The sequence below is a fragment of the Toxotes jaculatrix genome, chromosome 5 (genome assembly GCF_017976425.1).
Source record: "Toxotes jaculatrix isolate fToxJac2 chromosome 5, fToxJac2.pri, whole genome shotgun sequence".
In the NCBI taxonomy this organism is placed as follows: Eukaryota; Metazoa; Chordata; class Actinopteri; family Toxotidae; genus Toxotes; species Toxotes jaculatrix.
Window position 1 is genome coordinate 29,246,886 of NC_054398.1, and position 12,591 is coordinate 29,259,476.

Below are 12,591 nucleotides of genomic sequence, written 5' to 3' on the forward strand. Positions count from 1 at the left end.
GATGGAAAGGAGAGTATTTAGCCACTCTTCAGAGCCGAAGGAAGTGGACAAAGAAAAAACCAAATGTCAAAGAAGGAGATGTTGTCTTACTGAAGGATGGACAGGCCCAGAGGAATGACTGGCCAATGGGACTGATTGTCAAGGTTTTGCCAAGCAGCGATAAGAAAGTCCGCAAGGTGGAAGTGCGGATTGTGAAAGACGGAACAGCTAAGGTTCTCCAAAGGCCAATCTCAGAGATTGTAGTTCTTCTTTCAGAGACTGAGTGAAAAGATAACAGTTTAATGTTGTCAAAAGACATTTCCCTTCAAGTTGTTGTATATGTAGTGATATAATGCTATTATATCAAGCGGGGAGTGTGCTGTCTTTAGATTAATAATGTTGAAGTTTATAAGTGTCAAGTGTAAAAATGTAAAAGTTATATTGTTTCTTTAGTTCAGGTAATTTGGGTTGGAGTGGGTGTTCGCGTTATTTGCGTTATTTTCTCTGTTGTATGTCAGTTTTACAAAATTAAATAAATGACGGTGTGTCTTAAAACGACAACAGGCGCACTCGTTTAATGTTAGCTGGCTGTCTAGCCTAGCAGGCTTACGCTTGGCGAGGGCAGCACACACTGAGAAACACATTTCATCTTCTTACAACCTTTTTGTAGTTTAAAAGAAACAGCAAAAAGTTTGCTTTGCATTAGTAGTAACATAACAGCTGTGATGTGGCTGAAAATGATCAGTAAACAGTGAAATAAGGCTGATATCTGAAAGTCCAAACTGGAACAGAGGAGTGAAAGTAAACCCCAGATCACAGAGGTTCAGGTAGAAGCTGCAAAAGTCTTGAGAGCTGAAAACAGAGAGAATTAAGAATAGAGCTTTCTCTCTAGTCTACAGCATAGACACACAGGAGTGTAGCGACTGCAGACACAGCTAAAGGGAGGAGAATGTCATAGGTTGGCAATGGTCAGCTCTGCTACCAAGCAGGACCAACACAGTGCAATTTGGCACAGCTACCCTGCTAACTCCTGTGAGACTGTAATGGAAATGCATGCCATCACAGCTTATGTGCTAATGGAAAAAGCCCATAATATGCTACTTTTCAGGGCACCTCTGTAACAACCTTAAGCTTCTGAACATCTACCACAACATCCCTAATTCAGTTTCCACTGGAAACATTGATGCCTCTGCCTCCACCTGATTTCCTGTCATCTCTCTACTGTCCATAATAAAGGCATAAAAAACCCAAATCACTTAAAGATATACTCACATTCCCATTTCCACATTCAAAGCACTGGTGTTTGATCTAATTCTTCCTGCTGTCCATACTGGCTGTCAGGAGATCCCTTCTTTATACAATTTCTGTGGAAATGATTTTTGACTAAAAATACCTGGAAGATAGAAACTTGATCTACTCAGACTGTTGAAGCCTCATGTTTGCGTCTTTTCAACTCTGGAAGTCAACTTTTCCACAGGACAGGGACTGTGGATTTTATGCTCCATCATTTCCATTAGAATTTCTTTAGAAAGGATCTTGTTGCAGACAGTACAGACTTCCTAGAAATCCTTTCCTTTAACACAAACTACAGTGCATCACACCAAAACAAAGTTAAGAAGTTGAGCAACCATGAGAATATCTCACAGTCATGATCAGCATTAAAAAAAAAATCTAACATGTACTGACTTACTGAAAACCTTGGAGCTGATCTGGACTTTCCTGTGGTTTCCTCTTGTCCTTGTAACAGCAGTAGATCCTCCCTTCCTTGTCAATAATTGTGCAGAAATATCTGAGTGCTTCTTTCTTCCTAAATCATGAGCAAGTCCTGTCCAGTCCAACTGTTTCTGCTCCTGTTTGACTTCTGAACTTGTCTCTGGCTGTGTATCCACTTACTGCAGCCTGTGACATCAGACTGTAGAATGTTGATACATCAAAGGCATCAAAGGACAAACACAACACAGACACACACTCTCTCTCTCTCTTTCTTTCTCTCTCTCTCTCTCTCTCTCTCTCTCTCTCCAAAGTCAAACCTGCTCCAGTGTTTTAGCCTGAAGGTTTGTCAGTAAAATATGAGCATCCAGTACCTACTACCAGTCCTACCAGTCTGCTAACACAGAGCCTAATCTGTCAGCTATAACACAAGGTCAACACTGCTGGGTTCTGTTGTCAGGGAACTGTGAAAGTGATGAACCTAATTACTCAAAATCACATCAACATTTTATTTATAGAACTTACATCTCCCACAAGGATTTGCTGACACTGAGACCCAAGCAGAGCTGCTGGTTCTTCCTGTTAGGATTCTCCTCCATGTTTGTGTGGAACAACAGAGGAAATGTATCTGTAAAGAAAGTCTCTTTGTCCTACCATTATCATCTGAGCAGCAGCCCTCTGCATACACTTCTCTCATCATTGTAGAAACAAAGAATAACAAACCCACTAAATGTTGCTGAAGATAGTCGAGGATCTTTGGCTGAATCTGTTTCCCTTGTTCTTTTTTCTTCTGAAGGTCATTGGCAGCACTTACCTGAAAGAAAACACAAAAGAAATCGAATGTTTTACTATTTCAACAGCAACACGACGTCTTCATCTCCTGCACTTAAACATTTGAATCAGTTATTTGCATCAGACTCTGCAAACTTTCTGCTCCAGTTTAAAATTTCCACATCAATCACACAACAGACATGATGACCTCGACAGCAGCTCACATCCACCTGTGATAGAAACAGTCTCCAGTGCAAATTAGTGTGGTATAAATGTTTAAGTCTTTAAAGGAAAACTGGTCCATACAATATCTAATCACCTTGTAGTCTACAGCCATGCAGGTGTTTCTAACTCAGCCTGACCTTCTTATTACACTGAAACGTGCTGGAAAATGATGCTGATTTTCAACAGCACAAAAACCTTCATCTTTGAGTCTGGAAGACTTTATAATGGATGAGAACACAATTTATTTTCAAAGTAAGAAATTTGTTGAATGTCAGTGATCTGAACTCAGGCTGGTAGTCGAGTAATTACAGACAATTTTTAGCCCAGTGCACAGAGAAACTGACAGGTCGTGTATTCATTTCACAGTTCAGACTCCAGATAGATAGATAGATAGATAACTTTATTAATCCCAGAGGGAAATTAGTTTGTCCCAGACGCACACATATACAAACAAATACAATACAGTTATAAATAAATAGAGAGATTAAGAGTCTAAGTAAAATTCAGAGCACAGTTCTGGAGGCTACATGTGTATTATACAGTCTGATGGCCTCAGGTAGAAAGAACTTGCTGTAGCGCTCCTTAGAACATCTGGCTGCAGCAGTCTGTTGCTGTGGCAGCTCTTCAGACTGTCCAAGATGCTGTAAAAAGGGGGTGAGACACATTGTCCAAAATTGCTCTGATGTTTCCTAGCATTCTGTCTCTCATCACCACCTCTAATGGAGCCAGGCTGGTGCCAACAACTGACTCAGTCTTTTTTATGAGTTTATTTACTCTGTTTGTGTCCTTTACTCTAATTCCTGCTCCCCAACACACCACCACAAAGAAGATGGTACTGGCCACTACAGACTGGGAGAACATGTGGAGCATTCTGTTGCAGGCGGTGAAGGACCTGAGCCTTCTAAGGAAATAAAGTCGACTCAGGCCCTTTTTGTAGAGCACCTCTGTGTTTGTGGACCACTCCAGCTTGTAGTCCAGATTAACACTGAGGTACTTGTACGATGTTACAATCTCCACATCTGATCCGGCAATGGATATCGGCAGCGGCATGGCCTTCTTACAGCTGAAATCAACAACCATCTCCCTTGTCTTATTCACATTAAGCTGTAGATCCTTTTTCCTCTTTGAGGCAAAGGACAAAGCCAGAAACACAGAGACATCAGGCAAAAAATGACTTCATGCTGGGACAGAAAAACAGTTACACCTTTAGGATGAGAGACAATGGAAGAAGAGAAAGGAGTCAAGCAAATCATGAACGTGTGGAAACATTATCACAGCTAAAGGACTGCATTTCTTCTTCTTGGACCATGAACAGACCCTGATCCTGACTACAAAGTTAAAGACATAATATATTTCAATATTAAAACCATCACACGTCTACAGGAAAAAACCCTTTGAGCCCCTTTGTCCATCTTGTTGGTTGAAAATGGTTTATAATCCTGAAGCAATGAGAGAACTTCACTGATAAATTACAAACAGCTTTTTCTCCATGATGAACTATTGTGTTTGTGCAGCCTGCACAGGAAGGAGTGACAGTAAAATCCATCCAAGTGTTGGATCACAGCACAGACAGACTGAGCAACATCACCACATCTACATTCACACTATTTGTATCTTAAACATCTCTGATTGATGTTCCTGAGAGAGAGAGAGGCTGTGGGTTATGAGACCTGGATTTAACATTAGAATCAAATGGACTGTGGTTATTTGATAATTGGTTTGTTTATGTTCAGTCTGAATGGACTGAATAATTCTATTAATCATATTAGGCTGAAAACACAGTGCAGAGCTTCAGTCAGTGCTGTCACTATGTTAATGAGTGGAGAGGATGTGTCGCTGCTTTCCTCCTACTCCCACTTTGTACCACCCAAACACTCACAGACTGCTGATTATCAGCTGTTTACACGTTTTCTCTCTGTGTTTGGTCCCAAATAGAGATGCAGCATGAAATTAGTCAGAGTGGAGCCACTGAATCAGAGTGAAGCTCCTGAAAGCTTTGAAGAGGAAACGTCTGTATTTACTGAGAGGTCACTACAGCAGGTCACTGGGGCAACTACACAAACTGAGTCAGGAAGCCAGACCAGTACAGCAACATGGATGACAGAGATCACAGCACAGACGGGGGTTATCTGTAAGATCACTGCAAAGAGCTGAAGAAAACACATCACCTGCACATCTGTCCCTGCTTCTCCTTGGCCCTCTCTCTGTCTCTGTCTCTGCCTGTGTAAGTGTGTGTAGCTGTGCTGGTGTGTAACCTTGGCAGTGGGTTGTGTTGATCTCTCATGGCCTCCTGCCTGCTGTGTCTCTCTGTGGGTCACATCCAGTCCTGCAGCCTCTCCTGACACTGACAGTCAGTAAGAGGACACACACACACACACACACGTTTCACTTTAAGGAGCAACAGGATTTGAACATGTGACATTTCAAACAATAAAAGCTCAGGTCCCTACACAATGTGAATACAGCATCAATAACTGAGGTTTATGGATCCAAAGTTTCCTTTAAAGTGACTGATAGAAAATCAGAATCATTGATCCTTCACTGCTTGTTGCTCAAACAGTAACATATTAAAGCCCTCAGGCCTCTGGGAACTGGAACTGAATCATGAACAATAGTGTTTCATTGTCTGTCAGTGTCTGTTTGTATTTGAGCTGTTTCATATCCTCCCATTTCTCCTCCCTCTATAGTTCATATGGACGACCTCTGTGTCCCACAATGCCTCTCTCCAACCTCAGTCACTCTATTAGGGAGCAGCTATGAAGCTGACAGCTTTATTGTGGCTTGTCTGCAGGAGCAGAGATAAAAGATGAGTGAGCACAGACGTCCATCTTTAAGATGAAGAGCATCTTAACACCTGAGACTGATTTCATCCAATTAACTGTATTGTCTTTCAGTGCTGTCAAAATTGTCTCTGGATGTTGATCTTCAACATAAATGATAAAAAAAACCCTGGAGGACGCCTGTTTCTGCTGAAGCCTCATGTTAGCATAGCTTAAACAAACTGAACATGTACTGAAACCTTTGGGGTGACGTTCTTGTGTGATTAGACATCATGTCAATTTAACAAACACATCCCACTGAACTGAAACACTGACATCAACTACGGACTGGGACCCCCAGTCCAGGCCAAATGGTCCAGGACCCCAGAAATATCCCTGTCCCCTTCTCTCATCCCAACCTCCTCCTTTAGCCCACCTTCCTTCCCTCTTCCTTCCCTCCTCTCCCTAATCCTAACCCCACTTACCTCCAATTTAGGTCTCCAGGTCCTGGTTTGGCCGCTGGTGGGGGTCTTGGTCCATTGGCAGAAATCGACTTGTCCTGGGGCTCCTCCTCCAGTATCCTAAATTTGTCCACACTTTTTCGACCACACAAAGCTCAAATATGCCTGCTGGAAAGGGGACTCACATTCATCCCACCCCCACAACCTTTGACAGGGCTGAACTGCGCAGGGATCTATATCGTTATCATAGAAGAATTAAATTACTATTTTCAAAATGACAATCCAGATGCATTACCTTTCACTCTGGGACACACCTTGGGACACACTGGAACCCCCTTGGGACACACTGGACGACAAAGTGAAAGCTCTTATCCAATCTGACATTCAGCAATTCTCACACTCCTCCACTGGAAAAAGTAGATCCTTATATGGCAGAAGACAGAAAAGCAATAAAAGCCCTACAAGGCAATCCAAATATCATCATTAAACCTGGCAGATAAAAGTTCTAAAATACTCATTATGGACAAACAACAATATGCCTTTGAGGCTCACAGTACTATAAAGCTATTGATAAAAGCTGTCATGACTACCCCCTAAGGGGGCTGTTCTCTGAACCCTTTTGGTTGTGTTTTGAACCCTCTTTTGGACTTTTGTTGCCGGCAGAAGTCTATTTCATTCTTCACCAGCAGCAGCAGGAAAAACTTCCACAACAATTTGGTGTCAGAAGTGGGATCCCTTGAGCAATCGTCTGGACGGAACGCGAACAGTGACAGGCCATCCTGGAAGAAAAAAAATTTCCAGCCTCCAACTGTCATAGTCAGGAAATAATGTATTGTTTTGTTTTGTCCTGTGTTCATGTTGTCTCATGGGTTTTGCTTTTATTTTGAAATGTGTTCTCCTTTTGTTTCAGGTGTCTTACCCTTCCTCTTGTTTCCCGCCTGTGTGATTGTTTTCCCTGCCCTGATTGTTTCCACCTGTTTCCCCTTACCTGGTGTCTATATATAGTCTGCGTCTCCCTTTGTCCTGTGCCAGTTCGTCTTGTCTTTTGTCAGCAAGCCAGCGTTCTTTGTCCTTATACCATTCTCTTGTCAAGCCAGGTTTTGTATTTTGTTGTTACCTTTCCTTGTTAGAACCATTGTTTTCACTGCTAGAATTTCCTTTGTTACTTTGTTTAGCCATTGTGCCTTTTGTCCTCGAAAGAGCGATTTTTTTGTTCTCACATTATCTTGTTGCCTCTTTGAGTGATTTTCAGTTGTACTTTGAAATTCCCACCTTATCTTGTTGCCTCTCTGAGTGATTTTCAGTTGTACTTTGTAATAAATTATTGTTTATTTGATACTTTGACTTAGAGTCGTGCGTTTGGGTTCAGGTCCAGGTACAGCCTTAACACCAACCTCAAATCCTCTTCTGAGAAGGGAGGACTGACCGCAGACGCTCCAGATCGTTGCCGCTGGGATTCCACGAACGAAATTCAGCAAAATTCATCTGGTGAGCACTGAAATAATGACTGTTAACTTTTTCTTTAAAAATTGGGTTCTTTATTTTGGCATAACATTTCCATTTCTCATGATATCCACAATTGGTTGGCTTTTCTCACTTTAAGCAAAAACAAAGTGATGTTTTTTTCTCACTTAAAAGCCTAAAAAAAGTGAATTGTCTTTTTCTCACTTGTAAGCGTAAACGAAGTGACGTGCTTTTCATCACTTGTAGCCCTATACGAAGTGGTCCTTACAGAGACGTCTGTATTGTAAATAGTCGTGCACGGCCTCCACATCTGGGATGGGGAGCAGAAAGTCCGTTGAGGCTGGACCTCCGGGGGAAGCGATTGTGGATGTTATGACAAGGAAATACGGGGATAAAAGTCTAAAATATTTAAATGTCTGGGCAGCTGAGTTTGGATTCCCAATAGGGGGATCCCTCAGTTTAAAAAACATATTAGAAGAAAAACTGGGAAAAAAAAAGAACAAGAAATGAGAAAGGAAAAAAAGTCTCTGTTAAAAAATTAGAAGCTATAGTAATTTATATAAGCTATATAATTTCCAGATGCTGACATCCATTGCAAACACATAACCTGGGAAGATGAGTCTAAGGTTCATTATAGAGATGTTGTCCGTCATCTCTGTGATGCATTCACTCAAGCTTTTCTTGTTTTAAATTAACACAGGAAAAATCACTGCCTGCAAACAAAAGGATGATGAAAGCCCTGACGAATATCTCACTCGCTTGACAGAGGTATTCAACACCTATAGTGGCCTTCAACTGCCTGTTGAGTTAAGCAATATTCCAGATGCGTCGGAAATTCATCTCTGCAACTGCAAATTCTTAAACGGACTAAAACCAGACATTGCCTCAGCTGTGAAAAGTTCCTGCATCGGCTGGGAGGATGCACGCCTGTCCAAACTTCGCAAACATGCCATACATGCCCATAACCAAATAATCTCTAAGAAAAAGAAAAAAAGAAGAGACAACACAAAAAGAGCTTCACATGGCAGCAATAACCATAGAGAATAAGGGTACACCCTTATGCCAAAAAGGTGATTTATGACCCTGATTTATGGCCCTAACCCCCCTCAACCCCCCACCACATGGCATAAACCCTGCCCCTTGATGACATCACTTCCTAACCCCTCCTCTATGACATCACTTCCTAGACCCTCCCACTGTATCCCCCACCCCTTTTTCTGACCTCACTTCATTCATCCTACCCCCTTCATAGTTTTTTTTTTTTTTTTTTTTCATTCATTGAAACATATATAAACAAATATAAATTAGGGGTCTTTGATGTGAACATTTGGGTGTGCTTGTTGTGAACATTTAGTTGTGCTTGATGTGAACATTTGGCTGTGCTTGTTGTGAACATTTGTGTGTGCTTGTTGTGAACATTGGCTGCAGCTGCTTTCTCCTTGTGCTGTGGTCACATGGAAAGTGCAAAGTGACAGAGTTTCAGATCAAAGGGGCAATATGCAATGTTGTAGACTCTATGGCGTCTCGTGACGATGCATTTGTTGATTCGAGCGTGTCACAAAGGTGATAAATAATGTCTCCTTCCTCCGTTTGCTACCCCCCCCCCCCCCCCCCCCCCCCCCCCCGTTTGCTTCCTACGCTCCTATCCCTGGGAAAACCCCTTCCAATTCCAGAGGAGTTGGAAGACCTCAACTTAACGCAGTCAGACTACAGTAAGAGAGTATCTGAATCAGGAAAAAAAAAAAAACAGCTGTTGACAAAGAGTTGTACGCAGGTCACTCACTATAAATACTTACAGATTTAGTAGAGCGTGCTGAGCGGCATTTTGGGAGATCGGATACGTCTGCCGGCGTGTGCGGACAAGACAGCGGGGACGAGGATTTTGTAGTGATGGGACGAGCGACACTGGTGCATCAGCACTGTGCCGAGAGCTCAAGAGGGAAACCTCGTATCGGTGCGTGTATTGCTTTAAGAAAGAATCACGTGACCGATACAGGAACTGTATCGTTTGGATGTGCCACGCCAAAGTGTGTTTATCAGGAAACAAACTGTATCAACATGTCGTGGGTTTGTCGGATGGAGTTTTGCTTGATCATAGATCGTTCTAGGAAGTTTTCCCCGTTGTGGAATAATTTTTATCTCGTGATGCCAAACAAGGTAAATCTTTTTCTCCTTTATATACTATTTTTTACGGTGGCGCATTGCACTCACTTTATCAGTTTATCAAGTGAATGACCTGTGATACATATGATAGTCAGTTAAAGAGCCTTAGAGTTGCTTTATTCATGTTATCATGTAATTATGAGATCCTGATCTCGTAATCATGAGAGGGTGTCTATTTTTTTAACAAGTGAATGCAATGTTCTGGTAAGAGGTTTGAATTGTTTTCAGATAAATTAACTTTTTATGTTATTGTAGGTGAAGTGTCGGCTCTGCTCTACAGAGCTATCTTATATCAATAAGAGCACTTCATCAATGCTGAGGCATTATAGAGCTCGGCATGGCAATGAAGAATTGGCAGATACTCGTGAGAGTACCCCAGGTATGTTGAAAGTCTCTCTAAAGATTGTGCTAAAAAAAACATGCATGCAAACAGACAGGCTCCAGGGCTGGTATCGAACCTCCAACCCTTTTGCTGTGAGGCGACAGTGCTAACCACTACACCACCACGTCGTCCTATGTCTATTTGATATTGTTTGTAAAAATTACAGTCCTTTTATTAAGCTTTTGACAAAATAGTTCCTTTTGGCTTGCAGTTCCTAACAAGCAAGCAGTGGATGAGGCAGTGGTCAATATGATCATCAAAGACTGTCAGCCACTCAGCTTTGTTGAAAATGAGGGATTCAGGGAGCTCCTGAAGCTTATTCTACCCTCGTATGCTCTACCAAGCAGGAAGGTATGTTTAAGAATTTTTATTATATGTTTGTACTAACTATATAACTATATTTTATTGGTGTAACAGTATTTGTATGGTTATTTTCAGACCATCAAGGACTTGGTGAGCCAGAGATATGAGGAGGAAAAGGAGAAAACCAAAAAGGACCTCCAGAGTGCCGTTGCTGTTACTTTAACAGCTGATATGTGGACGTCTATGAATATGGAGGCATATCTAACTTTTGTTTCTCAGTAAAAAATCATGAACTAATCACTTTTTTGTCTTTTATTTCATATGATTTAACAGTTAAGTTGACAAATGTGCACATAAGTTAAAAAATTGTAACTCTGAATTTTAACTCTAATTTGCTATATTTTACATACCAACTCAGTTTTAGCATTTACACGAACAAGGAATTTCTTTACCTGCAATGATTTTATAACTACTGCAGGGGTCACTATTGGGTGACCAACACAGTATCAATACAGTGCCGACACAGTTTGTTTAGTGTGTCAATACACTCCTTGAGGTATCATTGTCCCATCACTAGGATTTTGTACCGACCGTCCGTCCGTCTAAAAAGCCTTCGAGACTCCGCCGTGTTAAGCGCCAACATCAGCCCGATCTCGGAACGGAACGGGCCTCCAAAAATATCCGACGTAAAGTTCCGGAAAAACAGGACGCTCCTTCAGTAACGGGTAAGACTTTGGTTTTATTTTTTAAATGTATTTTTCAAAAATTAAAAGAGACGCTGCTTACGGCTCGCCTCCTTGTTTCTACCGTGCTCAAACTTTGAAATGAATGCCGGCAAGGAAGTGAGGTCGGGTGAGGGGGGGCGTGCCGGTTAGAATCTTCCGCTAATGTTTAGAGAGCAGCGCCGCCCTAGAGGCCGGCGGAGTACTGTGTAACTAAAATGAGAATACATTTTAAAGAGTAATTCCTGCGTATATATTTTATAAGTAAATGAATTCAAATAATGATTCAATTATTGTGTGTGCGTGTGTGCTTATTGTGAACATTTGTGTGTGTGTGTGTGTCCATAGAATTTCAACCAGTGACTCTTAAGCATTTGCCTCCTGAAAACATCTCATCGGTGAGAGACACCGCTGATGTTCTGGAGGCAGGTCACTCAGTAAAAATACTTGCTGATTTAATAGAGAGCACTGATCGATCTTCTGGGACATCTGCTACATTTGCTGGAGTGTGCGGACGAGACAGCGGGGACGAGGATTTTGTGCCGACCGTCCGTCCGTCTAAAAAACGTCAGAGACTCCGTCGTGTTAAGCGTCAACATCAGCCCGATCTCGGAACGGAACGGGCCTCAAAAAGTAAACGCTCTGAAGTTCCGGAAAAACAGGACGCTCCTGCGGTAACAGGTAAGTCTTTGGTTTTATTTTTTAAAAACTAAAAGAGACGCTGCTTACGGCTCGCCTCCTTGTTTCTACCGTGCTCAAACTTTGAAATGAATGCCGGCAAGGAAGTGAGGTCGGGCGAGGGGGGCGTGCCGGTTAGAATCTTCCGCTAATGTTTAGAGAGCAGCGCCGCCCTAGAGGCCGGCGGAGTACTGTGTAACTAAATGAGAATACATTTTAAAGAGTAATTCCTGCGTATATATTTTTAAAAGTAAATGAATTCAAATAATGATTCAATTATTTGTGTGTGCATGCATGTCCACAGAATTTCAACCTTCCCTCTTAAGGATTTACCTCTTTAAAACATCCGTTCTGTGAGTTTAAAATAATATTATCTGTGCGTATGTTTACAGATCATCGACCTGCCAGTCCAGTCAATCAGCAACCTGAAGTTGATACATCGGACAAACGGGTGAAGATCTGGGAACCTGTGCAATTTAGGAGAGGATTTTGGTCTCACGGCTCCGCTTCTGATTCTGGCCCAGGTTCTGGTTCCCGCTCCGGTCATTCTCAACATCGGAGGGATCATAGAACACCTCCCACCGTGGTGAATATCTTTATCAATAACGCGACATTCCACTTTCATTCTTGGTTTTAAAAAAAAAAAGACAGAAATGGATAAAGAATTTATAGTTATTCCCAGTGAGTTAGAAGACATTGTAGAAGAGCTGAATAACCTTCCACCTGTTTCTGAAATAAATGTTCAAAATGCCGGTGCAGAAAATTCTGGTGCAGAGAATTACTTTCAACCATTAGAAAATGCTCTCCAGCATCTTTTGCTTCTATTGGCGCCAGCAAACCCTGAACATTATTTCCAGCCCATAGAAAATGCTCTTCGAAGCCTCACCTCCCCTAGCTCACCCGTCAGCGATGTCCATGCAGCTTCCCCGGTACCCTCAGCCTCATCATCAGAGACAGACTCTGTTCCAGAGCAT

General features: G+C 42.0%; 1 protein-coding gene across 1 annotated transcript; it reads left to right on the forward strand.

The window, feature by feature from the left end:
* Positions 1 to 9,730: 9,730 nt before the first annotated feature.
* Positions 9,731 to 10,499, forward strand: LOC121182594 (zinc finger BED domain-containing protein 4-like). Its single transcript, XM_041039188.1, has 3 exons — positions 9,731 to 9,911; positions 10,126 to 10,265; positions 10,353 to 10,499. The coding sequence occupies exons 1-3, from the start codon at positions 9,845 to 9,847 to the stop codon at positions 10,497 to 10,499; spliced, it is 354 nt and encodes a 117-aa protein (XP_040895122.1). The 5' UTR covers positions 9,731 to 9,844.
* Positions 10,500 to 12,591: the final 2,092 nt, after the last annotated feature.

Bases quoted from the DNA above. Each gene is read 5' to 3' on its own strand.
- LOC121182594 (XM_041039188.1), top strand. From the start codon at position 9,845: ATGCTGAGGCATTATAGAGCTCGGCATGGCAATGAAGAATTGGCAGAT. The intron at 9,912-10,125 runs GTATGTTGAAAG...TTTGGCTTGCAG, and splicing joins TACTCGTGAGAGTACCCCAG to TTCCTAACAAGCAAGCAGTG. The intron at 10,266-10,352 runs GTATGTTTAAGA...GGTTATTTTCAG, and splicing joins ATGCTCTACCAAGCAGGAAG to ACCATCAAGGACTTGGTGAG.